General features: G+C 41.9%; 2 protein-coding genes across 2 annotated transcripts in view; both read right to left on the bottom strand.

Moving 5' to 3' along the window:
* Positions 1-1,709: 1,709 nt before the first annotated feature.
* Positions 1,710-5,031, bottom strand: LOC308387282 (oligodendrocyte-myelin glycoprotein-like). The gene is made up of 2 exons (XM_080867229.1): positions 4,774-5,031; positions 1,710-4,047 (listed from the first exon to the last, which is right to left on the bottom strand). The coding sequence occupies exons 1-2, from the start codon at positions 4,779-4,781 to the stop codon at positions 2,694-2,696; spliced, it is 1,362 nt and encodes a 453-aa protein (XP_080723355.1). The 5' UTR covers positions 4,782-5,031; the 3' UTR covers positions 1,710-2,693.
* Positions 5,032-14,098: 9,067 nt separating this feature from the next.
* ksr1a (kinase suppressor of ras 1a) overlaps positions 14,099-24,779 on the bottom strand; it is a 32,026-nt gene continuing 21,345 nt past the window's right edge. Inside the window, exons 14-21 of the mRNA XM_080867278.1 lie at positions 24,450-24,740; positions 24,168-24,364; positions 23,976-24,072; positions 23,686-23,819; positions 23,154-23,285; positions 22,907-23,042; positions 22,571-22,704; positions 14,099-15,462 (exon numbers count right to left, since the gene is read on the bottom strand). Of these exons, the coding sequence (XP_080723404.1) occupies positions 15,456-15,462; positions 22,571-22,704; positions 22,907-23,042; positions 23,154-23,285; positions 23,686-23,819; positions 23,976-24,072; positions 24,168-24,364; positions 24,450-24,740 (1,128 nt within the window). The 3' untranslated portion in view covers positions 14,099-15,455. The remainder of the gene's footprint in view (positions 15,463-22,570; positions 22,705-22,906; positions 23,043-23,153; positions 23,286-23,685; positions 23,820-23,975; positions 24,073-24,167; positions 24,365-24,449; positions 24,741-24,779) is intronic.

Genomic DNA, 24,779 nt, shown 5'->3' on the forward strand with positions numbered 1-24,779 from the left:
CAAAACAAGCCTGGGTGGTGAGATGAAGAGGGGAGGCAGGGCAGCAGTAAATGATGCTAGCCTTCTACACCTTGTCAGTTATTAGGAGAAGGCAGAGGAGAAATCTGACATTACTTTGTGAAGTCTACAGAGAAAATAATTGGCTAGAGCAGGCCAGCACACTGGCAGCTAAAGTACCTGGAAGGGATGTTTTAAAGTCCCACAGCTAAAGGGAGCCAGAAAGATAAAAAAAAAAAAAAAAGAAGACATATAAACTCAAAATCAAAAATTCAGCTCACACTACATCCACACTATGGATTTTTGTGTTCGAGCTTTATAAAGCAGGGCTGCAGTGTAAGATGAGTTAATATTTCACACGGGCACAAGTGAAAATAAACTGAAGACAAGAATGGAAAAGAGAGCTCTTTCTGAACCTCGAATCATGCTCTCTGATAATCAGCCCACAAACCACCAGCTTCCTTCTATATTTGGTTTTAAGCGGTAAATGCAATCATTTGTTTCTGAGCTCTTATGTATATATATATAAGTCTTATATATATATAAGGCTGGGGTCATCAATTGAAATGTGTGAAGCCTCCAAAAATAGGTTTATGTAACAATCAATACATGTATGCATAAAATGTATCTTTTTTTTTTTTTTTCTTTTCTTTTTTTTTACAAAAAAGCATTTTTTTATTCCCCGATTGCTTATGCCACAAAAACTTTTGGGGACCAGGACGATGACATTTGTAAATGTTATTACTGGTCACAAACTCTTACTTTGAAACTAACAATATAACATTTTTAATCTTTGTGGCATAAGACTTAACAAACAGTAACATAAACTGCATTACATAGTGTTATATAGGCTAGTTTTGGCTGAGCCACATCAAATATCTCTTCTTAGTATTTTATGTGGATTTTTCTGTGACATTAAAAAAGGATTCACACAAGAGAATACAGACTATTTGCCTTTACTTCACCTTGTTTTTAGAAGGTAAGCTGTTCAGGTTCTTGGCCTCTCATTGCATCAGGTGTTTATCATTGACTGTGCTGGTGGAAACACAACACCATATTGTCACCTGTTCACGAGGCTCGCGCCTTCGTTTGCCACTCACCGCCAGAGAGGAGCTCTTCTTTGTCTGACCCAGATGTTCCCATATGTGAGATTGTCCTCACTTGTCTTGCACCCATTGATAAAGGTCATACGAATCACCTGAACCTCTGGGATAGTGTCTGTTCTACGATATATTTTCTTTTTCAGTTTACCCCCTTTTTTCCAAGTAAAGGAAGAAAAGCGATTGGACAGTACCCAGCAGAAAACACTCTGTGTGTGTTCTGATTCGTGATTAACTGTGAGACAAGGCAAGTACACTTAAAAACAAGAGAATAAAATCCAGCCACTGGAGATGCAGCGTGGCCGCTCACTTCCTTCATTTGCCTATTATAGAGCAAGTGTGTAGAAACAAGCCAAGATTAAGCTCAGCATTAATTTGCCGTTTGTTTGGCCTCTCCCCCTAACACTTAATCACTGAACACTTTAAATTAGAACAACTGTCTTCCAGGGTAGGATAAAGCAAAGAAAAGAAGAGGAGGTGGTGAGTGGTGAAATGAAAACAATTATCAGAAGGTGTAAATAGCCAACATTTTATTTAACATTACAGAAAACACTTTGAAGCAGCACCCAGCAATAAACTAATTCCTGACATTAGTTCTTCTCCAGTTTATCAAAAGCAGATTTCTGTGGTGCTTTTCTCCCTCTGTTGGCAGCTTTAAGGTCTAGATGCAAAAGCGTTACTAAAATTGTAAAAGAAAAAACCCAAAAAAACCTGCAGGCTGCTACATCATTGGCGTTTAATGCAGTCGAGATTTGAATATCACGAAAGTGTCTGCGCTTTAATGCTCTGCGGCAAGACACAAGTAAGTTAGCATTCCTGCGACGTTCAGTCAGCATGCAGATAATTTTCACGAGCGTCACTGAATCATGAAGGACACTTAAGTCTGAGATGTGATCAAAATGCAGAAGCAGCGCCAAGCATTTGGACTTTGTTAAACTGTAGTGACGCAACAATGTCCATTTGTCTGCCCTCTGCTCCAAAGAGTCTCTGTTCTCTCCTGTTATGTGCGTGTCCCCGACATTTCGATCACACATCCTGACCCCTGTATGAAACGAGCAGGCCAGACATCAAGGACAGCTACAGTGAGAGCGGAAACAGTTAACAGGATGAAATGTTGCACAAAGTCAAAGCAAAAATACACATCTAGAGTGAAACTGGGGAAACAAATAGGGAAACAATAAAAAAAGTTAAAAAAAATAAAACATTTAAAACTCTAAATTGGGGACATTAGTGTGTACTGAAGTGCACCTTGGACAGCCTGGAAATAGACTGTTGCTGCCCATGAAGCACCAGGCACTCAGTTACATAACAGACTGGTACCTGGATGTATAGTGCCATCATGTGCTCTGCTAGATTCATTACAATCTTAAAAAGACATTCAAAGCAGGGCTTGTAAAAATGTTAGAAAAGTTGTTTGTTTTTGCACATGTAATTCTAAAAGTGTCAGTACACCCAGCTCAAGCCTGTCATTGAAATTAAAGCTGTAAAGCTGGTAATATATATATGCAAGGTTTGCAGCGCAGCAGCAGTATTCAGTTTTGTGTCTGTTCTACTTGTTTGTGCTATAAACTGGTGTTGGGCCTTTTCATTCGTCTTTCAATGGACTTGAATCAGAATGAGAGACAGGAGCGCTGAGCTATGAAGGAATAAATCCCAGGAACAGGAAACAAGAGCAGGGCTACTGTTAGGGATACCACCTGGAAAGGATGGATTCTGCCTCCTCACACTTCTGGTGCGAAGTGTGGTTGTCTTCTTTGTTTGGATGGACAGACTATCTGTGGTAAAAAATTGATCTGTGGCAGATGTCGTGTTATCTTCATCGGTCATTTCTGTAAGGAGACTTGTGTCTGTGGTTGAGGTTTGCTTTGTTGCAGAGACATGAAGAGAATCAGAGCTAACACTTGCAGACATGTGATCAATAGTTAGGTGTGTGCCTGTGGTTTTGTACTTCAGGGTGGCCATGCTGATGCTGGGTGTGGCTGTGAAAGTGTGGTGTTTTGTGTCCCATGTCTCTCTTGGGGCAACAGGAGTGTTCAGCGAGGTAGAAACAGACAGATACCACCAGCCGGTGACACTAGCTTTGGGGGTCATAGAGGTCAGATCCTTGGCGCTGGCAGCCAATGGGGGTAAGTTGTAGGAGGCATAATGCCACCCTCCCGTCCTGCCAGGGCGCACCCCTCCACAGACGGGCTGAGTGTGGCATGGGCAGCCCAGGACACGTGCGGGGGTACGCTGAGTCCAGGAGAGCAAGTAACTGATGTCGGCGTAAAGGTGGCAAGCCCAAGGATTGTTTCCCAAAGCAATGACTTTGAGCGATGTCATTTTGTCCAAGACTCCAAGAGGCATTGCAGAGAAGCGGTTAGCATGCAGGTAGAAGTAAGTTAGTCTGGGGAGCCGATCTAAAGATCCGGGAAGTACTTTTACTAGCCAGTTGTGGGACAGGTCAAGAATCTCCAGGCGTACGGGTAGGTTGGTGGGCAAAGTCCAGAAGTGATTGTGGCTGAGGTTGAGCGTGCACAAACTGCTCAGCGTGTTGTTGATAAAGGTGGCTCTCTCCATTTTGTTGTCGGAGAGGTCAAGCAGCTGCAGGTTCCACTGGTAAACCGTGTCATTCTTGTCCAACAACTGAATGCGGTTGGAGGAGGCATAAATCCGCCAGAGGGAACGAGGTAGGTTTGCGGGCAGTCGGCTCAGCCGATTGTGAGACAAATCTAGAACGCGGAGATGGGTGTAAGCGGTAAGTTGGTCATCCAGGCTGTGGAATCGATTGTGGGACAGGTTAAGGGAGCGCAGGTTGTACTGTAAGTTGTTGGGCAGACTTCTTAGACCCCTCGAGGAGCAGTCTACCTCCCTGTGGCTGCGACTGCAGGAGCACACGGAGGGACACGCAGCCAGAATTCGCAACCCAAGCCATAACACGAGCACGAGCTCCAGAAGAGAAAGCTTCCACCTACAAGAAAGACAGCAAACCAGTGTTATTTGTACACAGCATCATTTTCAGAAGGCACACTGAAAGCGAGGCCTGCAGGGTGTGAAAATAGTGAACAAAGGATACAAACATTTGCTGCCTGCAGGAGAAGCATTTCAAACTATACAGGCTGGTTCTTTCTCACTTTCTCTCCACAAACATACACACATCTCTCACACATGTGCACAGACAGGTAGCTTAATGTTTCCTGTGCATCACTACATTGTTTGCAGGTACACACATTAACGTCACATACCAAACTGACTCCCCCAATTATGCAGCCATGTCTTTAGAGATTCTGTAGCAGTATCCTTTATATGCAACATTAGGAAAGTGCTTAATTGTGTCCTTTTGTAGAACTGATAAGCGCTTGATCTGAACTCAAGGAGGATATTTCTAATCTATTGAAGAAAATCATCCATCACAAAAGGATGAGAAATCCCTGCTGTCATTTTCCCTGGCATCAGTTTGCGTGTTCAGTCATCAGCGCTTGTCAGTAAAGTCACTCCCATGCTCTCAGAGGAGGAGAACTAGCTCAGTAGATGGGTTTTTATTAATGACTCCACAGAGAGCTCATGCATCAGCCGGTCCGAAGGCAGGCGAAGACACAGTCGCGAGCTGCTTGCTGTTGAAACTGCAGTATCTTTGAGCCGAGGGTGTGGCAGAACGTGTGAGTAAAAAGAGTGATTAAATTTGTTCAGAACTCACCTTCTCATTTTATCATTCCACTCACTTTTCTCTGCTCCTTCTCGCTGTCCAGCCCCCTCTTTCCCCTGTCCTTTTCTGCTTTTGATCCCAGGACCAGCTGGTGTTCTGCTGAAGGTGTTTTTTTTCACCCTTTTCCGCTCATAGAATTGACCTCTGCCTACTCGACCATTTTTTTTTTTTGTATCTTTTTTTCTCAGGCTGCCTTCACTTCTTTGCAGTTTGGTCCTTGGCTGCTCCTTGAAAAGCTGAGAGTTTACTACCGGCTCTTATGGATCTTTTGGGGTTGGCGTGATCACACACTGCAAGCTCTGGATTTACTCTGTGCAGTGGAAGTAAAAGGGGAGGGCTGGGGTGCTTGTGAGTGGGTAAGGTGGGGGTTGAGGGGGTGCATTAGGATGGAGGTAAGGAGAAATGTAGCGGATAATGAAGGGATCTCTGCATAAAAAGGACTACAAAGGAAACCACTTGGTCCCTTCCAAACCTGGCAGCTCTCAAGATTTCCCTCTGCATTTTAAAACGACAGCTGCTGCTGTGCTCGGATTTCAGCCCTGTTTGTATTTAAATAGGATCGACTGTTATCAGTTATCTCACATAATCTACACCCCCTCTTAAAGCCTCCTTTTGCAAATGTAATGATGTGCTTCAATTGGGTCTTATTTTCCTCGTAAATGTTGGAGGCTGCCACAAAAGAGCACCATGATTTATTGCAGAGCACTCTCCCTCTGCTGCAGCTTCCTACCTGTCATCAGCAATACAGGCAACTCTCCGTTCTGCACTGCATTGCTGTATTGCTACCACAAAATTAGACTTGGTCCAAAGAGACAGTTAATCAGTGTTTCAACTTTTCAAGTGCGACAAATTTGACAAAAATTATTTTTGCACAAAGACAGCTCACATTTCTGACTGCAGAACCCTGGCAGCAGTTAATTGAAATCTTCTTTTTTAAAACTATTGTCTCAGCTCAGTGGTCACCTTAACCAAAAACACATTTCAGCAAAGTGCTTGTTACTTCCTCCCCACCTTTTCTTTTCTGTACTTTCTTTTCTGGGTTTAGCAGCTTGCTGAGATGAGGTTAAGTTACATGTATCCTGTAACTGGCCCTTACAAGAAGCTTCACGATCACTCCACATCTGTCTACCACCACCCTTAGCGTGCTATAAAACTGCTTTCAGCTCGTGCAGTGTTGCCAAATACTGCAGCAGTAGCAGGAAAGAAAAAAAAAGAACACCCAATAACCCAAATTTGACTTTGTATACCTGCTGCACCATACAGGCAGTAAAGAGTTGCTGAAATTATTTACTCATTATTTCATTAATGTACATGCATCACCTAGAGCCATGCTTTTATTTCTCTCTTTTACTTTTTATCTCTTCTACTTTTGCATTCAGTGCCAGTGGTATAAATGCACTACCCAGCTCAGCAGAGAACAAACTATTCAGAACTGCTAAAGAAAGGTGCACATTCATCATGACGTCACCTGCAAGTGGATAAACAAAGTTCTGCACATGACAGCGGAAACAACCCCGTATTGGTTTTTTGGAAAAGTTTTCTGCGTGTGTGTGTGTGTGTCTGTGCTTCTATGTATGTCTTTTGTCAGCTCTGGCTGAGGTGAAAGAGAGCATTCTTTTAGAGTTGAGTGGCACTGCCTGGAGGACGCACATTCTCTGCTTGCTAATCAAGCAGACCGCTTACACACACACACACACACACACACACACACACACGAATGCCAGCTCGTTACACAGCTGAAGGGCCAGTGATGACTCTGAATGATGGATCTCTGTTGTGCTGGTTGCGTGATTGTCAAATTAGAGTAAGAGAGGAAAAACACAAACACACAAGGTGAGCTGGGGGGAAAGAAACAAAAAGCTTATTCTAATGTTAAAATATTTTAATTTTCACACACAAGAATTGGAAGCAACATCACTCTATTGTTTTCCCAGTAATAAAATGGTTGACAAGCTTAGAATACACACAGCTGGTTGATTATCAAATTGAAATCTGTCTGGAGAAAAAAATTACAGTTAAAGGATTTAAAGCCAAAGTGAAATAAGGGCAGCTATACACAAAACTCCACATCACATCCTTTGGCAAAGAAAACAAAATGTTCATATATTAAGCTTCTTATATAAAAAGAGTGATGTAGGCTGTATAAGAACACAAATAGGGGGAATTATTTCATGAGCTACTCATAGTACGAAACACACAGTGTAAGATCCATAAAACCCGAGTATTTAGAAGTGGTGGGAATCTTAGGAATGAGATAGGAATCTTCTATTTCTTTTCTGCATCACCTTCCTCTTTGCCCTCAGAGGAGGCTGCTTCCACAGCTTGGCTGAGCTGGGCTTCGGTGGCCGCCTGTGGGTTGGGGGAGGGTGAATCTTCAGCTGCAGTTACAGGTGTAGCTGAAGCCTCCTCGCTGTTGGCTGCATCTCCCACCGCCTTCTCCTCTGGTGTTTTCTCATCCTCCTTTACCTTCTCACTGTCTTCCTTGATGGTGCCGTTATTTGTCTCCCCTTGTGCTGGAGTTACCTCAGCCATTAACATGGTGGTCTCTTTGGCTGCTCTCTCAGAGTCAGGCTTGCTTTTGGCCTTATTCTCAGTCCCCATCCAGTACTCGTTGTTGCTGACAGGTTCGCCATCGGTTCTCAGACGTCTCTTCAACTTGCACACCTTGCACAGCAGTATCAGTGTCAATATCATAAAAAGAACGCAGTTTAATAACAGTACGCCAGACAGTATGTACAGATCACGGCATTCAGCTTTGAATTTTTGAAAAACACTATGGGTGGTTGTTGGTGTCTTCACAGTGGTGGTGGTGGTGGTGGTGGTGGTGATGCTGGTAGTGGAGGCAGAGCTGATGGCAGGCTGAGATACACTTTCAGCCTTGCTTCTGGAACCAGGGGAGGTTGCTGTTGATAAACGATACGTGGATTGATTGCCATTAGATCCAAGGGTGGGTTGAGTCATTCTGTTAGCATCACTTTGCCCTGGGATAAACAGCAATACACCCAGGATGAGCAGGCCGTTCATGTTTGTATCTGTGAAGACATGGCAAAGCAACATGGTTTAAAATCCATCTATTGCAGTAATGTCAGAACAGGAACAGGAAAGAGACTAGTACAATTACAAGGGACATGTGCTGTCCTTTGCATTTTCTAATATTCTATACATAGACTCCAGAACATTTTAGATGTAATTATTACAGTTTTTATTCCTCTAATACATCCTAGTGTATATGACAGCTCCTGTTTTAAAAACTAATCACAGAGCATTGTTGTTTCTCAAGCTGTTCAGGACCATATAGAATAATTTGTCCCATCTTCATCAGCTTTATTGGCTTTATGGCTCTTTATGTAAATGTTGATGCTAACTATTTCAGAGTACTTCTCTTTTAGCTGTCAGCTGCGGTATCATAGTTTCTGTAATTTCTCAGTGTGTTTGATTTCCAAAAATACCCCCCCCCCCCCCCCCCCCCAAAAAAAACCCCCAAACAAACAAAAAACAAAAAAATAAATTAAAGGTACAAAAGCACACTAATAATAACGATTATTACTAATAATTACCTCTTGTTTTTTTTGCATTTAATAGAAGTCAGTGACAGTGTCATTGTGAGTCTACTGGAGATTTCTTTTTAAATTCCAAAGTGTGGGTCCCAATCAGTTGCATAGAGTATTAGTGAGCTGTATTAAAATGGAAGGGATCGTTGTCGTATACTTTTGTCAGGCGCCCTGACCATCCCAGCCTTACCCCAACACCTATAATGAGTTCTGTAGTGATCTATGTAAATACAGTTTTCATAAATCAACTACAAATTCATAGTTTTGAACTTCATTAAACTCAAACTTCATCACTTCATCCTTACATCTGTGGAGTTGGACAATTTTTTTAAAAAGTGTGCATAATCCTGTTTAATATACACAATCGTATTTATACTGGTGGTACGCACCATTAACACTGGCTAACACTTCAAGATGAAAACTAACACTTTAGATTTGATTTAATCAAATACGACATCCCATTCTGTTTTGTTATAAAAACTAAAGCTGAAAAAATCACTTTTTTGAAAACTGTTCATTAGGTAATGAGTACATTTTTTAACTATAGGGTTGGATACTCTTAGGTACTCAAAAAGAGTATGTGAATTTGTGAATCTTTGGAAAATTATTAATTACATGTTTACATATTTTAAAAAAAATTTTTTTTTAAACATGTATTTTTTTCTGTATTTCAGTGTCAATTTATATTTGCGAAAACACAATTTTCCTTTTATGCTCCCAACATTAAACGGCTATCAAACCCTCAAACAGTCCATATATGTGTCCAAGGTCCACGTAGGTGGGAAGCTTGCTGCCATGCAACCTACCAAGAGCTTCTTCTAACTGAGATCTGCACTCGATTTATAATCAAGCTGCGCATTTAAAGATAAAGTTTGCGACTTACATTGATGATGATCTTGATATAGTTCCAAGAAGACTACAGCTCTGTGTGAATACTATAATCACGTATTCAGTATGCTGCAGGTGAAGAGATGTGAATGATGTGGAAAGCTGCTGGGAGATTTGACAGTAATCTAAATCAACGGCACACTCGTCTTTCTGACTCATTCTTACTTCTCCATTTAGGCTATATTAAGAAAAGGAAGTGGTTTTGGTGCTCTGTTCTGTGTTGCTGTTGATCACGCAGACATCTGTTGGGTGGCATACTATAAAAAGAGGGAGGCGTAAATAATCAGTAAAACCCATTGTTGTCCTACCTAGGACTGCATAATCATCAATACAATTTGCAAAGCAGCGACACCAGTCGAGCTGCAAACTGTGCTATTTTTTTACACAATTATTTTGAGCAATTCTATTGTTCTTAAAGGCCTTTCACAGAAACTGACGTGCCAGAGATTCTTTTTTTTTTTTAAACCTAAAGCAATAATAATCATGCCTATATCTGTCGTCTTCAATTTCACCTACATATTTTTGTCTGAGCTCTCTCCGACCGCTCACAGAGCACTTTTAATTATAGGCATTGGTAAATGTCATACAACAAACAGCATACAACCTTTCTGACACTTGGTTACCACACACCACATGCAGCGGAAAAGGACAACAGAACAAGCACTTATAGATGACATAAAACATTTATGAAAAACATTATTCCGCATCAGTTCACCAACAGCAAAAAAGAAAAAAAGAAAAAAAAAGAAATTTGCATTAAAAATCGAGTTATTTTATCAACTTCCCCTTTTATTTTCCTCTCTTACTGTATGCTGAGTTTCCCATGTGATTTCTGGCTATTTAGGCAGTCTGCACCTGCACTCATAACTTTCAGCTTTAGAGGGGAATGTTTAATTTGGTAAGATGTTGCAGATAAACTGGATGTTTTCTGCAGGCGGTGAAGTAGACACAGAAAAGTTTGGACCCCCTGCTGCTTAACCTGCTGTGCTGCAGACAATTTAATTATCACGAGCATGAAAACAACACCAGACAGTAAAAACTGGTAATTAAAAAAATGACAAAAGCAAAATTAAAGGTATTAAAGGCAACATCACAACCTGTCATGCTGCTATAATCTACCATCTATAGTCCTTTATTTGCTTGGTCCTCAGACTGGCGGTGGCCAAATATTCTGACAAAGAGTATTAATTCTCTTTGAGCCCTAAAAGCTGACTTAATCTAATAAACATGAGAAGGATGATAAGGCTAAATATGTATGAGGGGAACTGAGAACAAAAGGAAAGAGGATGACTTCATCTCAAAACCCCCTCACCTTTCACTGAATGACGGAAAGTCCCCATTTGTTAGTAAGATCATGGTGTGTTTGTTGTAGATGTTTTGCGTGTGTCCAGCTGCCCCACTTTCTTTCCCCTTTTTTTTCTCTTTCAGTACCTTCACTTCTATAAATAACCAGCTTGCTGGCTGTGTTGGTGGACAGCTTCATTAAGGAGAGTCCCAAGGTCATCAATTGATGGTTGACAGTTGTAGTGGTGCACTCAGCAAATGTTAGAATGACCACGAGAAAGCTCTCTCACTATCTCTGTTGTGTTCTCACCTTACCCTCTGTTTCAAAACCAAATTGTGGCTATGTGTGTGTGAAGGCTTTTTGTGTGATTTCTGGGTTTGATTTGAACATGCCTGGCATAACACATACCACTGGTTGCACATGTAATGCTGGTACATTTTCAGCTTGCTAATTTGGTAACAAAATCAAACAAATGACTAATTGTCATTCTGTAGCTGACCTTGCAGTAATGGAAACAGTTTTCCCTCACTAAACGCTGGTCATGTGACCCAGTACCAGTTGGAGTCAAAGAGCTTTTTAGCTGCAGTAGAATATACAAGGTCCTCTCTTTGCCATTGATGCCAGTATACAGAAATCAATTCACCATTCTTCTTTTTTCTTCAGATAAAACATTTCAAAGACCAAACGCAAGCACAAGTGCTCATTATCAAGGCACCTTCCGAGGCTTCGTAAACTTGACTGAAGGTCACAGAAAAGCTTCCTAACCAAAATAGGGAAACTGGAATTGCTTCCTTTTATTTATATACCTCCAGCTACAACCATTCAAGCTCTTGTGTTTACCGACTCATAGTGAGCCTTTCGATTATTGTCACTGTTTCAGAGTGAGACCAAATGCAAAACCTGGCCACCCTCTCTCATCTGCTACCAAGGTATGAAATTGAAAACTAATAAATGAGTGTTTGCAGAATATTATGATCACACAGTGAAGTTAACCTTTGAGCTTATGTGCTCATTAATGTCACTGCCCCACATTTTTTAAACCTATTAGACATTTGTATGAAATGAATTCTCAACTCGTAGCCAAAAATTTGTCTTTTTGAGGTTAAAAGTAGCACCATCTTTGGTAAATTCTAAGCAGTTTATTCTTAACATGTCAAATTTGTACAAACTGAGGAAGTTAGCTTAAAATTTAAGACACACTGTTTACATGTTTCCCATCAAGTTACTACATATTTGAAAAAAGTTAATGTAAAATGTGCAAAACCATTAAAAAAGAAGCAGTGCCTCATCATGTCTTTACCATAAAAGGAAAGATGGCAAACACTTTCTTTTGGGTCGTTATGCCACCTAGAGGAAAAATGGGATTGTGCTCAGCCTGCTCTTGGCTTGCATCTATAATGTTCACCTATAATAACCATGGAAGTTTATTTTTGATTAGATAATATCTATAATTTATTATAGGTTTGGATTTGTTTTCTCTGTTTTGGACATTAATTTTATGACTGCCACTCGACGCTCTCCTAGCTAACTCAGAGAAATTAAAACACAAAAAAGAAAACTGGAACAGTAATGTTGTCTCAAACAAAGAATGGAAAAAATATTTCAATATTTCTTTAAAAAATAAACTGGTCCAGTCAGGAAAACGGGGACAGAGAGAGGGGAAGACATGCAGCAACAAAGAGTCGTGGGTAGCACTCGAACTCAAGCCTACTGCTCTCCGGCCACCAGGCATATGTTTGCCTGCTCACTCACTGAGCTAAACCAGCTTCCCAAAGTGTTTATGGAGTGTTGTAATAAAGGAGAGATGTTCAAAAGTATACACATAAAATATACATAAAAGTCCAAGTATGCATACATTTTTAAACTACAGCAGTTCAAAGTTATCAGCATTTTATTAGTTTGTATTTGTACTATATCCAAATTATTTTTATTTGCATTTTTATACTGAAACCCAAATAATTTAGATACTAAGACTGTACTTTATAATGCTTGCAGCTTGTGTTAAAAGATTTCAAACATTGACATAAACAAATCACATTTAAAATTGAAACTTGCTTTGATTTAGCATATTCATGTAATTTAAACTGAATGTGCTGAAGCTTGGAAAGTGCAAAAAAAAAAAAAAAAAGAAGAAGAAGAAGAAGAAGAAGAAGAAGAAGAAGAAGAAGAAGAAGAACTCTAGATCATATGTTTTATCTTTCTACAGTTTTCTATCTCTTTCACATTTCTACTGAAAGTAGCATGTTTGTTGGTGCCAGATGGGCTGATCTGAGTATTTCAGAACCTGCTGATCTACTGGGAATTTCCCCACACAACAGTCTCCAGGGTTTACAGAGAATGGGCCAATGAAGAGAAAACATCCAGCAAGCTGCAGTTCTCCGGCCAAAAATGTGCAGTGGTGTTTCTACAGTCTGTTGGGGCCAAAGATAAAAATTCAGTGGTGGTCCTTCCAACCAGCACTGATCACCACGTTACAAAAAAAAAAATCTGACATCACAAAAACAAATGAACAAACAGAAACATGGCGACTTAATGCACAGCTAGCCAAGTTAATGCCAAATGTCAAACAAAAGAATGAATTTAATGGTAGCAGAAGTTACGTTATTCAGGCTTCTTTCTCGCACAGTTAAGGTTAAACTAGCAGTGTTTAGTAATTTAATATTATATTTAATCCACTCACCCCGGTCTTGCTTTCCCCCCTCCTTATTGTCGTTGCTGCGATTCCAAATCTGCCAGCCCTCTGGGACCAAGCAATTGGCTGCCTTCTGAATATGTGATTAACAACATGAAAGCATCCATCTCACCTTGTATCAACTGTTCATGATGCTGGTGATGGTGTAACGATGTGGAGAATGTTTTCCTGGCACTCTCTGGTTTCCATGTGAGCATGATTTTAAACACCACAGCCTTCCTGAGTATTGTTCCTGAGCATGTCCACCCCTTAATGAGCACCATGTCACAAAGCTTAAATCATTTCAAACTAGTTTCTTAAACAAAGTGATTTCATTTTGACCAGATGGCCTCCACATTCATCAGACGTCAGTGCAACAGCGCACCTTTGGGATGTGGTCAGTTGATGCCATCGTGTTGATATGATGCATAGTGTCCAGTTATTTTGAATACCTGTGCTGGAAAACACATTTTACCAACTTACCATCAGCTGCAAAATAACCGTATCAGCTGTATTTACATGACAAGCCTCACTTTATTGTTTTCCATGGATGAAAACACAAACTGCGTGTACAGAATGGTAATCACATGCAATACAAAAATATGAATTTTTACAACAACATAAAAAAAAAAGAAAACAAAAACACGGATTGGCCAATACTTAAAAAACAAAACAAAACATTGTACAGCTTTTGTACAGCATTCTGTACATGAAAAAAAATATAAATATATATACACATCTGTAATAGCCAGAGCAGTACCAGTTCAAAAATGTTGTCATGTGTTTTACATATAAAATGTTTGTAGAAATATTAGAAGAATTGTCTTAATTTGCTGTACATTAAATAATGTATATACAGTACATTACATACCATTGGATTTGCAACACAACATTTACTGTAGTCTTTCACAAATACCACCCCCCCCCCCCCCCAAAAAAAAAAAAAAAAAAAAAAAAAATCAAACAGAACAAAAACAACCCTACATGTTCCAACACAGTACACTCACTCAGTCAACACACAACCACAAGCACACCAGCTGAAGCCAGCAATCACAAACAGTATACACAAGCACGCACAAGAGGTACTGTTTAAGGAAGGTATAGGACACTTTTTGCACCAGATTCCTGATTTCTCCTTCCCTCTTTTCTTTCTTTCTTTTTTTTGTTGCACAGAAAATGCGATCACTCAGCTCTTCGAAGCAACTTCCTTTTAAGGTGCACTTCACACTTCAGCAGATGAGCATTGCTAAGAAAAAGTCTGCAGAAAGAAATAGACTGTAGTTTTCTATTTTCGTGTAGATAGTCTTTGTTTTCTGTTTGCATTTTTTGTCTTCCACTTCAGCTCCGTTTAGCATACGCAAGTCTTTATCAGTGCCCCCTTTTGGAACGCATCAAATAAACAGTGAATTCACCAGACCAAAAATGACAAATAAGCTAACACAAGGGAAAAAATAAACACTGCAAAAGAAACCATACGCAAAACAAAAGAAGCAAAAAAAGAAGAGTCTATGATTTTTTTTTTCCATTTTGACAAAGTGCATATTGGATTTATACTTCTCAGGACATGCCATCCTACAATCCTTAAAAAAATAAAAATAATAATAATTAAAAAAAAACTGAGAAGGAGGAGGCAGGTGGTTTAAGATCATCACTCAAGCAGCATGTCAAAGTTGTGTCAAACACCCTCCACCACCACCACCCAGGGAGTGAAGAGATAAATGAAGCAGGGTGTTTGGTATTAAGGTCCATTTTTTGTCCAGCAGTGTGTATTTGCGTGCGTGCGTGTTTGTGTTTTAGATAGAAAGAGAGCCATGTGGTCAGTACCACCCCAGGCAAGAACAACCACATCACAGCAGCACAGAGAAGTTGAGCAGGGCCGAGGATAGGGCAGCCATCAGCAGGCACAGACCACAGCACACCAGTCAGTCTCAGCACAGACACCACAAGCCAGTTAGTCAGAAGCCTCAGAGTCTCGACTGACATTACAGGAGAAGACCAGAAGGAAGTCAAAGAGCTAATTTTTTTTGTTTGTTTTGTTTTTAGAGGAATGAAGGGATTTAGGGTGATGGGCGACAACGGTTGTCCGTCACACCTCAGTCCAACGATCCTCTCTTCCGAACAAGGAAATAACATGGAAGATCGGACTGTGGATTAGTGGAAGTGGCGCCTGTTTCAGACAGAGGCAATGCTTTGATCAATCCTGTAAGAGTTAAGGATTCAGGAGCATGCAAGGCAGACCCAGGCTTTGTTTTGCATTGCTTTTGTTTCAGAGTGACGGCTACAACCTAGATTAGACAAGAGAAAAAGAAAAAGACAAAAAAGCAAAAGAAAACAGACATTAGACGGTTAGTGAAAAGTTAACAGGCTTACATTGGAGAATGCAAGATATCGCACGCACTGATTAGTTAGAGGACATCCATGAGATTTAAAAGGTTTAAAGCATGTTTAATGTGATTTAGAAGTCATTTGAAAGTCAGCTGTGCAAAGCTACCATTTAAGAAACAAGAGTGAAGCCCAGTGACTGCTGGCAGCAGTCTTGAAGCAAATGTAAGAAAAGTGTGTGAAAAAGCAAACCATACAGTATTGTGCAAAAGTCTTCACCCACATATAAGCAAAATGTGGGTGTTTTCATTCATTCATTCATGTATGTGTATATATATATATATATATATATATATATATATATATATATATATATATATATATATATATATATATATATTTATATTTATTAGGGGTGCAACGATATTCGTATCGATATTGAACCGTTCGATACAGTGCTTTCGGTTCGGTACGCATATGTATCGAACAATACAATTTTTTTCAATTTTTTTTTTTTTTTTTTTTGTGTCCCGTTTGGATCTATAGCCATCAGAATTGTTGTCTTGAGGCCAAGAAAGATGCCAAGAGGATTTATTTTAAGTGGATCATCATATTGGTCCATTTGATTGACCTTTATTATAATTATGAATTTATTTTATTTTCAGTTGCAAACGGGACAGACATGACTGTGGGATAGGACAGGGGGAAAGAATGAAAGAAAGAGGGGGAGAGAAAGAAAGAAAACCAAAGGGGAGAAAAAAAAAAGAACAATACAAAATTTGTAATTTATTTTATCAACTTTCCTTCTGACGATGCTGTCTGTGTTGAGCGCTCAGTGAATCTGCATTTGACTACTCCGCCTAGGCTCGAGAGTGCAGCCTAGGCGGAGTAGTCGAACGCAGATTCACTGAGCACTCAACACAGACAGCATGGTCAGAAGGAAGAGCGCAGGGCAAGCTAGCGAGACAGAAGTGGACCTCCCCACCCTCATTCAGATGTGGCGTTTGGAATTATTTTGGTTTTCATGTGACGTATGACCCTGAAGGTAAGCGAGTCATGGACTAAAGTAAAACAGTATGTTGGATGTGCCATGCAATGCTCAATTACATGGGTGGGAGCTAGTGTGTTAGCGCAGTTAGCTCGTTAACGTGTTGGCCGTCTAGCCCCTCTGTATAGGGTAGCTCGTTAACGGAGATTTGCCGTGTTGTGGCGTTAAGGTTATTTCAACGAGATTAACCTGAAAGCACTAGTGGGAACACAACGAATATGACTGCACATTTACACCGACATCATCCTAGTGCAAAGACAAAAACAACAAGCATGCATGCTACAAACTTTAGCCGAGTCATTTAGACAGCTGTTAGCACAGGATTCTCCTTATGGAGACCTGATATGTTTAATATGCTGCTGAGAATATAGCCCAGAAGAAGCGGATAGTATAGCTTTTATTTTGGAAAGAGACATTTCTCTGTAATAAACTCTCTTTTCCAAAGATGAGTGATTCCTCAATCAGATACAGGGCTCGCAATATCGCTAGCCCGACGTCCCGGGGCTATCTCTGCCCTGCCTGTCGGGCTATTGTAGGAAGGAAAAATATATGTCAATGCTTTTGCATTCTTTCAGAAATGTAGCTGGGTAATTATGTCATTGGGTGAGCCACTGCCAATATGTGACATATTGAAATCGTGTTTGAATTTGCGCTTGTTTTTTTGCTTTCACTTTGCAATCGCGCGAACTGTGTATAGAGAGCGACAGCACTGATCTGTGAGTGATGATAATTTGCGCACCAATTCCTCTGACATCGTCTTATTAATTGTTAGCTTACTATGCAAACATGACAAGTGAAATCTCCCGCAGCTTAAACATGTGAGAGGTTGATCGCGCAGAGAATCGCTGAGCTTATGTGAGTGCGGCAGGATATATATTTCACTACGATGACCTGGATGACTGAGAACCTTCACAGACAGATATATATTTTAGTTCTGCTGAGCCAAATAAGACAGGTCAGGGTGAAGAAGTGAGAGCCAAAGAAAAGCTTACCACAAAACGGAGAAGTTATGACAAATCAGACTATAAGGCAAAAAGAAAGTGCAGCTTTATGGTTTCATGGACAAAAGAATTTCTGTGGCTGCAATATGACGAGCTAAAAAACAACACGCACAAGGGTTAGGGTTAAATTTAAAAACTGTACTTTTGTGTTAAAATATATATTTATAATTTTAATAAATGACAAATTAAAAAGGCATGAACATTTTTTTTTTGTATCGAAAAAATATCGAACCGTGACACCAAAGTATCGAACCGAACCGTGAATTTTGTGTATCGTTGCACCCCTAATATATATATATATATATATATATATATATATATATATATATATATATATATATATATACACACACATACATTGAACCGTTTGATACGGTGCTTTCGGTTCGGTACGCATATGTATCGAACAATACAAAATTTTTACATTTATTTTATCAACTTTCCTTCTGACAATGCTGTCTGTGTTGAGCGCTCAGTGGATCTGTGCTCGACAGTGCAGCCTAGGCGGAGTAGTCGAACGCAGATTCAGAGAAATGGCTCTTTCCAAAATAAAAGCTATACTATACGCTTCTTCTGGAGTATACTCTCAGCAGCATATTAAACATATCAGGTCCCCATAAGGAGAATCATGTGCTAACGGCTGTCTAAATGACTCGGGTAAAGTTTGTAGCATGCGTGCTGTTGTTTTTGTCTGCTTCCACTTTGCACTAGGATGATGTCGGAGTAAATGTGCTGTCATTCGTTGTGTTCCCACTAGTGCTGTCAGCGTTAATCTCGTTGAAATGACGTTAACGCCACAACACGGCAAATCTCCGTTAACGAGCTACTGCGGATCGCCCCGTGCATGCGGCTGGACGGCGTCAACACGTTAACAAGCTAACTGCGCTAACGCACTAGTTCCCTCTAATGTAATTGAGCATTGCGTGGCACATCCGACATAGTGTTTTACTTTTGTCCATGACGCGCTTACCTTTAGGGTTATACTTCACATGAAGACCAAAATAGTTCCAAACGCCAGATCTGAATTAGGGTGGGGGAGGTTCAATTTGCCATGTTGCAACTAGCTTTGCTTCTGTCTCGCTAGCTTGCCCTGCGATCAGTGGATCTGCGCTTGACAGTGCAGCCTAGGCAGAGTAGTCGAACGCAGAACCACTGAGCGCTCAACACAGACAGCATTGTCAGAAGAAAAGTTGATAAAATAAATTAAAAATTTTGTATTGTTCGATACATATGCATACCGAACCGAAAGCACTGTATTGAATGGTTCAATATCGATACGAGTATCGTTGCACCCCTAATATATATATGAAAACAGGGCGTTGTTGGAATGCTACTACGCAAGTAACCCTGGCGGAAGGGGTTACATGAATAGGATGAGGGACCTATGGATTCTTCGATACCCAACATCCACAATGACGGTGAAACAACTAGTAGCTCAGTGTTCCAACATTCGAAAGAAGGGACTGCTCTCACAGCTAGAGATTGACGAGGTACAACATAAATGCTACGGCAAGGGGGAGCCAGGACGCCAGGTCAGGGGGGAGATATCATCACCCCCACCCGAGATTGGGTACCAAGCCCCAAGTGCGATAGGAGAAGGATCGTTGAGTGCAAGAGGAACTGACCTGAAAGATAGGATCATGGCCAAGCTTGAAACCTGGACCTCCCGTAGCCGGTTACCAAGATTACGTGAAGTACCCTCAGAAGGTCTCCTAGATGATGTTAATGCAGCACTACGGATGATACCTACAGCCACGATTACCGACACTAACAAGCTGCTCTACAATACGGCAGCAGTGATCAGTGAGATGCTTGGCTACAAGTTGAACAGCCACAAGGGGCAGTACCCTCCATGGAGAAGAAGGCTAGAGGCTAAGATCAAGGCAGCACGGAGGGAGGTTAGCCAACTATCGGAGTTGCAGAAAGGCGCGATGAGGAAGGTGCCTAAGAAGTACAGGAAGCTGTCCATACCTGAGGCCTTGGAAACTGCCAAGCAACGGCTCACAGCCTTGGCCAGCCGCTTGAGGAGGTACACCAGAGAGATAGAAGGCAAGAGAATAAACCAGCTGTTCTCCACGGAACCAGCCAAGGTGTACTCTCAGTGGCAGGGGAACAATATGAGAACAGGCTGGAGGCAGAACAATACTGGAAGAGCATATGGGAGAAGGACGCAACCTATAACGGCAATGCTCAGTGGCTAGTGGATCTGAGGGCAGACCACAGCGACCTCCCCAAACAGGGTCCATTAACCATCACAGTGGCAGATATCCAAGAAACGGTCTCCAGTATGAAGAGTTGGATAGCACCAGGCCCTGACATGGTTCACTCCTACTGGCTGAAGAAGCTGACTGCACTCCACGAGAGCCTGGGAGCACAAATGAACCAGCTGCTAGTTCACGAGAGACACCTGGAATGGCTAAGCGAAGGCCGGACGGTCCTGATCCTAAAGGACCCCCAGAAGGGACCGGTCCCCACCAACTACCGACCAATAACCTGCCTCAGCACCACGTGGAAGCTCCTGTCAGGCATCATAGCGGCTAAGATGAACAGGCACATGGGTCAACACATGAGCGGGGCACAGAAAGGGATGGGCAAGAATACCAGAGGCGCAAAACACCAGCTACTGGCAGACCAAGCAGTCAGCCGAGACTGCAGGACCAGACTGACCAACCTGTGCGCTGCCTGGATTGATTACAAGAAGGCCTATGACTCAATGCCCCACAACTGGATCCTGGAATGCCTAGAACTATATAAGATCAACAGGACCCTGGGAGCATTCATCAGGGGATGTCGCGGACAACACTGGAGGCCAACCTCAAGCCTATAGCACAAGTCACCATCAAGTGCGGGATCTACCAAGGAGATGCTCTGTCCCCACTGCTGTTCTGCATAGGCCTGAACCCCTTGCAGAGGGTCAGGCAAGTCCTGAGGAGTCAGCTGAACGGTAAGAACAAGATCCGGGCTATCAACACCTATGCCCTGCCCGTGATCAGGTACCCTGCTGGGGTAATAGGCTGGCCAAATGAGGAGATAGAAGCCACTGACATCAAGACAAGAAAGCTCCTTACCATGCATGGAGGGTTTCACCCCAAGTCCAGCACCCTGAGTCTGTACGCTAAGCGGAAGGAAGGGGGCCGGGGACTGGCGAGTGTCAGCACCACAATCCAGGATGAGACAAGGAACATCCACGAATACATCACGAAGATGGCCCCAACTGACAGTGTGCTCAGTGAATACCTCAGGCAGCAGAAACCCAAGAAAGTGGAGAAAGGCGAGGAACCATCATGGAAGGACAGGCCCCTGTACGGTATGTACCACCGGCAGATAGAGAAGGTGGCCGATATCCAGAAATCCTACCAGTGGCTGGACAAAGCTGGACTGAAAGACAGCACGGAAGCACTAATCATGGCAGCACAGGAACAAGCACTAAGCACAAGATCCATTGAGGCTGGAGTCTATCACACCAGGCAAGACCCCAGGTGCAGGCTGTGTAAAGATGCTCCAGAGACAATCCAGCACATAACAGCAGGGTGCAAGATGCTAGCAGGCAAGGCATACATGGAACACCATAACCAAGCGGCCGGCATAGTGTACAGAAACATCTGTGCCGAGTATAACCTGGAAGTCCCGAGGTCAAAATGGCAGATGCCCCCAAGGGTAATGGAGAATGACCAAGCTAAGAGCCTGTGGGACTTCCAGATACAGACGGACAAAATGGTGGTGGCTAACCAACCGGACATAGTGGTGGTAGACAAACATGAGAAGACGGCCGTAGTGATCGATGTAGCGGTTCCGAATGACAGCAACATCAGGAAGAAGGAACACGGGCTCAGAGAAGAGCTCGAGAAGATGTGGAGGGTGAAGGTGACGGTGGTCCCAGTGGTAATCGGAGCACTAGGTGCAGTGACTCCCAAGCTAGGCGAGTGGCTCTGGAATATTTGGTATAACTATTCCTGAAGTAGTCTTCAGGCTTCATGAAGGACATTTGGAGCACTTCTTTGGATGCTGGCTGCTTTTTGTTCTGTATTCTATCAAGGTGATCACACACTGCTTCAATAATGACTTAATATTATTATAATGACCACTTATTCTTTTGTCCTCTACTTGCCTAGTTACTCAAAATTTTTAATGGACACACTGCACACCATGCTGAGATATGTAAAGTTTTTAGTGACGGTCTTTGGGAATCACCTTGTTGGTGCAAAAATACAATTTTATGTCTGTCAAACTCATAAACTCTCATCTGTATTTTTTTGCTTTCTTTCAATCTTCAACTAAAGAAATGGTAAGAGATTTTAGATTTTTGCAACAGGCTGCTAAGCAAAGTGCCTAAAGCCACGTTTTAAAATTGGTTCCTTACTTTCTTCTGAAAATGATCAGTTTCATACACGGGACTAATGAGTGAAAATTAAAAGAAAACTCTGAAAGACCTTCAAAAAGCCAGGAAAACTATTATGACTCCTTGAAAGCAAAATATAAAGAAGTGAGGAGTGGCTGAACACTTCTGGACAATACTGCATAAAATATAGGAAACAGTGGAGACGTGAGGCTATAACAAAGTTAATGCTAGTGCCAGGAAAAGAGGCATATGTGGTTGCATGAAGTAGTTAAGGTGGTCTATGTAAGAATGAAAAGACTAAAGCAAAGAGTCGATTAGATGTTTTACGTCCAAATATCTACATGCATTCAGCTGAGTTTTAATTTGATATCTATGCATTACCCAGTTACACTCTAGCTATAGTCTGTTGGTCACAAATGTAACAAAGTTCTGTATGACAGACTTATTTTTGCCAAAAATGTCTCATTTCAATAAACAGTGCTGTGCAAGGAATTCAAGTTCAGAAGTCATGTTTCCAGCTATAAATTACAAATTTCACATTTCATCTGAGCCCAGTACTAAGGCTGAACCCAGCTCTGATCTGATATTCTACTCTCAATAAACAAATAAGAAAAAGGAAAGAAAGGTTTTTGTGTTCACAGGTCCAGTGTCTTCACACCATCCTTCATTTCTGGGATACCTACTCTGCAGACTTCCAGAAATGTCCAGGGTGGGACAGTCTGCGGTTGAGTTTGGGTAGCTTCTCCAGCATGTCAGCCAGCTGCGTAAAGGTCGGCCTTTCTCTCAAGTCGTACGCCCAGCAGGCAGAAAGGATTTCCTGAAACAAGAAACCACTTCGTTTCAATGTGACTGGCAAACCATTGACCCGCACTCACCGCACTGTGAACTACAATCGATTGACCTAAAAACTACTGCAACATCTTGATATCGTTGCATCAGCATGGGTATTTTCCACTCTTACACAAGCAGAACAAACATCTACATTTCTGAATGACTGACACACTCATGGTCCAACTCACAGTGACCTCCTTTCCCAGGCTGATTTCTGCCAAAATCTTCTTTATGCCCTCTCCGCTCCCCACCTGCCAGATGGTAGCTTCCACAGGCTGGTTAGTGATTGGCCAGTCCCTAGCTTGAAGCTCATACCAAATTGTGCTTGAAGTGGGGAAAAGGAAGAGCATTTTGTTTGAAATTCAAATGGTGGACTTCCTTTTTAGTCAGTGAAAGTTATGACAGAACTCAACCAGATGTGCATGAAGAACTTACCCAAAGGCGTACACATCTGCTGCGGTGGAAAAAGGAAGGCGGTCCTCATTGTTACCTGGGCTCATTCTGCGCACAATCTCTGGTGCGAGATAACAAATCCAGCCATGTGGAAGTTTGAGTTTATTTTCACGCCTGGAAAAACAAAAACAAAAATGCAGTTTTCAGTAACACTTTAAATGGAGGGGAAAAGATGTATTAAGAGGACAAAATGCATTCACTAAATAAAGTCCCTTACTCCTGTTAGCTACTAATGAACCATACACAAAAGGAGGCAAAAAATTAGTAAGATGTGCGCTCAAAATGTGCTTCAGAAATCAAGAGTGTCCAGATAATGATTGCAATTTTACAATCAGGAGAGTTCCCTCTTTTTACTGGCTGACAAGGGAGATGCCTACAGAAGTAGCACTGCAGACCTCAGCTTATCACAGATCAGTGGGCGTCCCCGGGTAATAGAGTGGTTTTAGCACTGCTTTAGTTAAGGTCATAGTTTTAAGGTCTCTTTGGGGTGTGGAGCGGTGGACATGTTTCTTACCTTCCCTCCTGAACAACTCCAGAGATCCCAAACAGGCCAAAGTCTGCGATCACAACCTTATTGGTGTCATGAAAAACGTTCTTTGACTTCAAGTCTTTGTGAACAATGCCTTTGGCATGCAGATAGCCCATTCCCTGTCCAGGCCAACGGTGTTCAGACAAAGGAAAACACAGTAATAGAAAATTATATCTTTGACTACACAGTTCTGCTATGTTTAGTACGTAACATGATTTTTCCCCCCTAAGATGTCACGTTTCTCACAAATTAACACACAAAAAAGAAACAAATACCTTTACAATCTCCTGAGCAATTTGTCTTGTCTTGTTAATATCCAGAGTGTTTTTAGTGTCTCGAACTACTGAGTAGAGTGTCCTCCCTTTACAAAAACTGCAGGAGTTAGAGGAAAATCATTCTATTAAAGCAAACACATGCATCTGGTTTAGAATCGTTTTTGAGGTAACCTGTGATATTTTTGTTCTCACCTGGTGATAATGGCCAGGTGGGGTGGAGCCATGCAGGCTCCCATAAAGAGGACCACATTCTCATGCCTGGTCTGTCTGTAGTTCATCACCTCCTTTTTAAAGAGCTTCAGGTGGTCCTGATTGTTCCCATCGATCTCAAGAAGCCGGATGGCCACCTCGCCGTGCCACCGGCCCTTGTGCACTTTTCCCCAGCGGCCCTGGATAAACAAAACACAAACTGTCTGATTTTTTATTTTTTTCGAGTATGCAACACACTAGGAATTCGTTGGGTAGATTCCTCACCTTTCCTATGAGCTCCCCAAGGTCCAGCTGCTCAAAGGGGATGTCCCACTCTTGCAGGTAAACGCTGGTCTGACTGGCCTTGCGGGAGATGGGGCCCTTCCACTGGTTTCCCCGAGAGTTGGGCAGATCATCCAGCTCGTCGCACTCGCCGTCGGAGCCCATGTGCATCCTGATCTCCCCTCTGTCGTCCTCATCTTCTCCTCCATCCACATTGTCCTCATCATCCTCCTCATCGTCGTCCTCCTCCCCTTCGTGATCTTCATCTTCGACCTCGACCTCCTCATCCCCTTCCTGCAATAGTGTGGCGATGGTTTTTGTAAAAGTTGATTT

This window comes from Rhamphochromis sp. 'chilingali' (genome assembly GCF_963969265.1).
Source record: "Rhamphochromis sp. 'chilingali' genome assembly, chromosome: 19".
Classification (NCBI taxonomy): Eukaryota; Metazoa; Chordata; class Actinopteri; order Cichliformes; family Cichlidae; genus Rhamphochromis; species Rhamphochromis sp. 'chilingali'.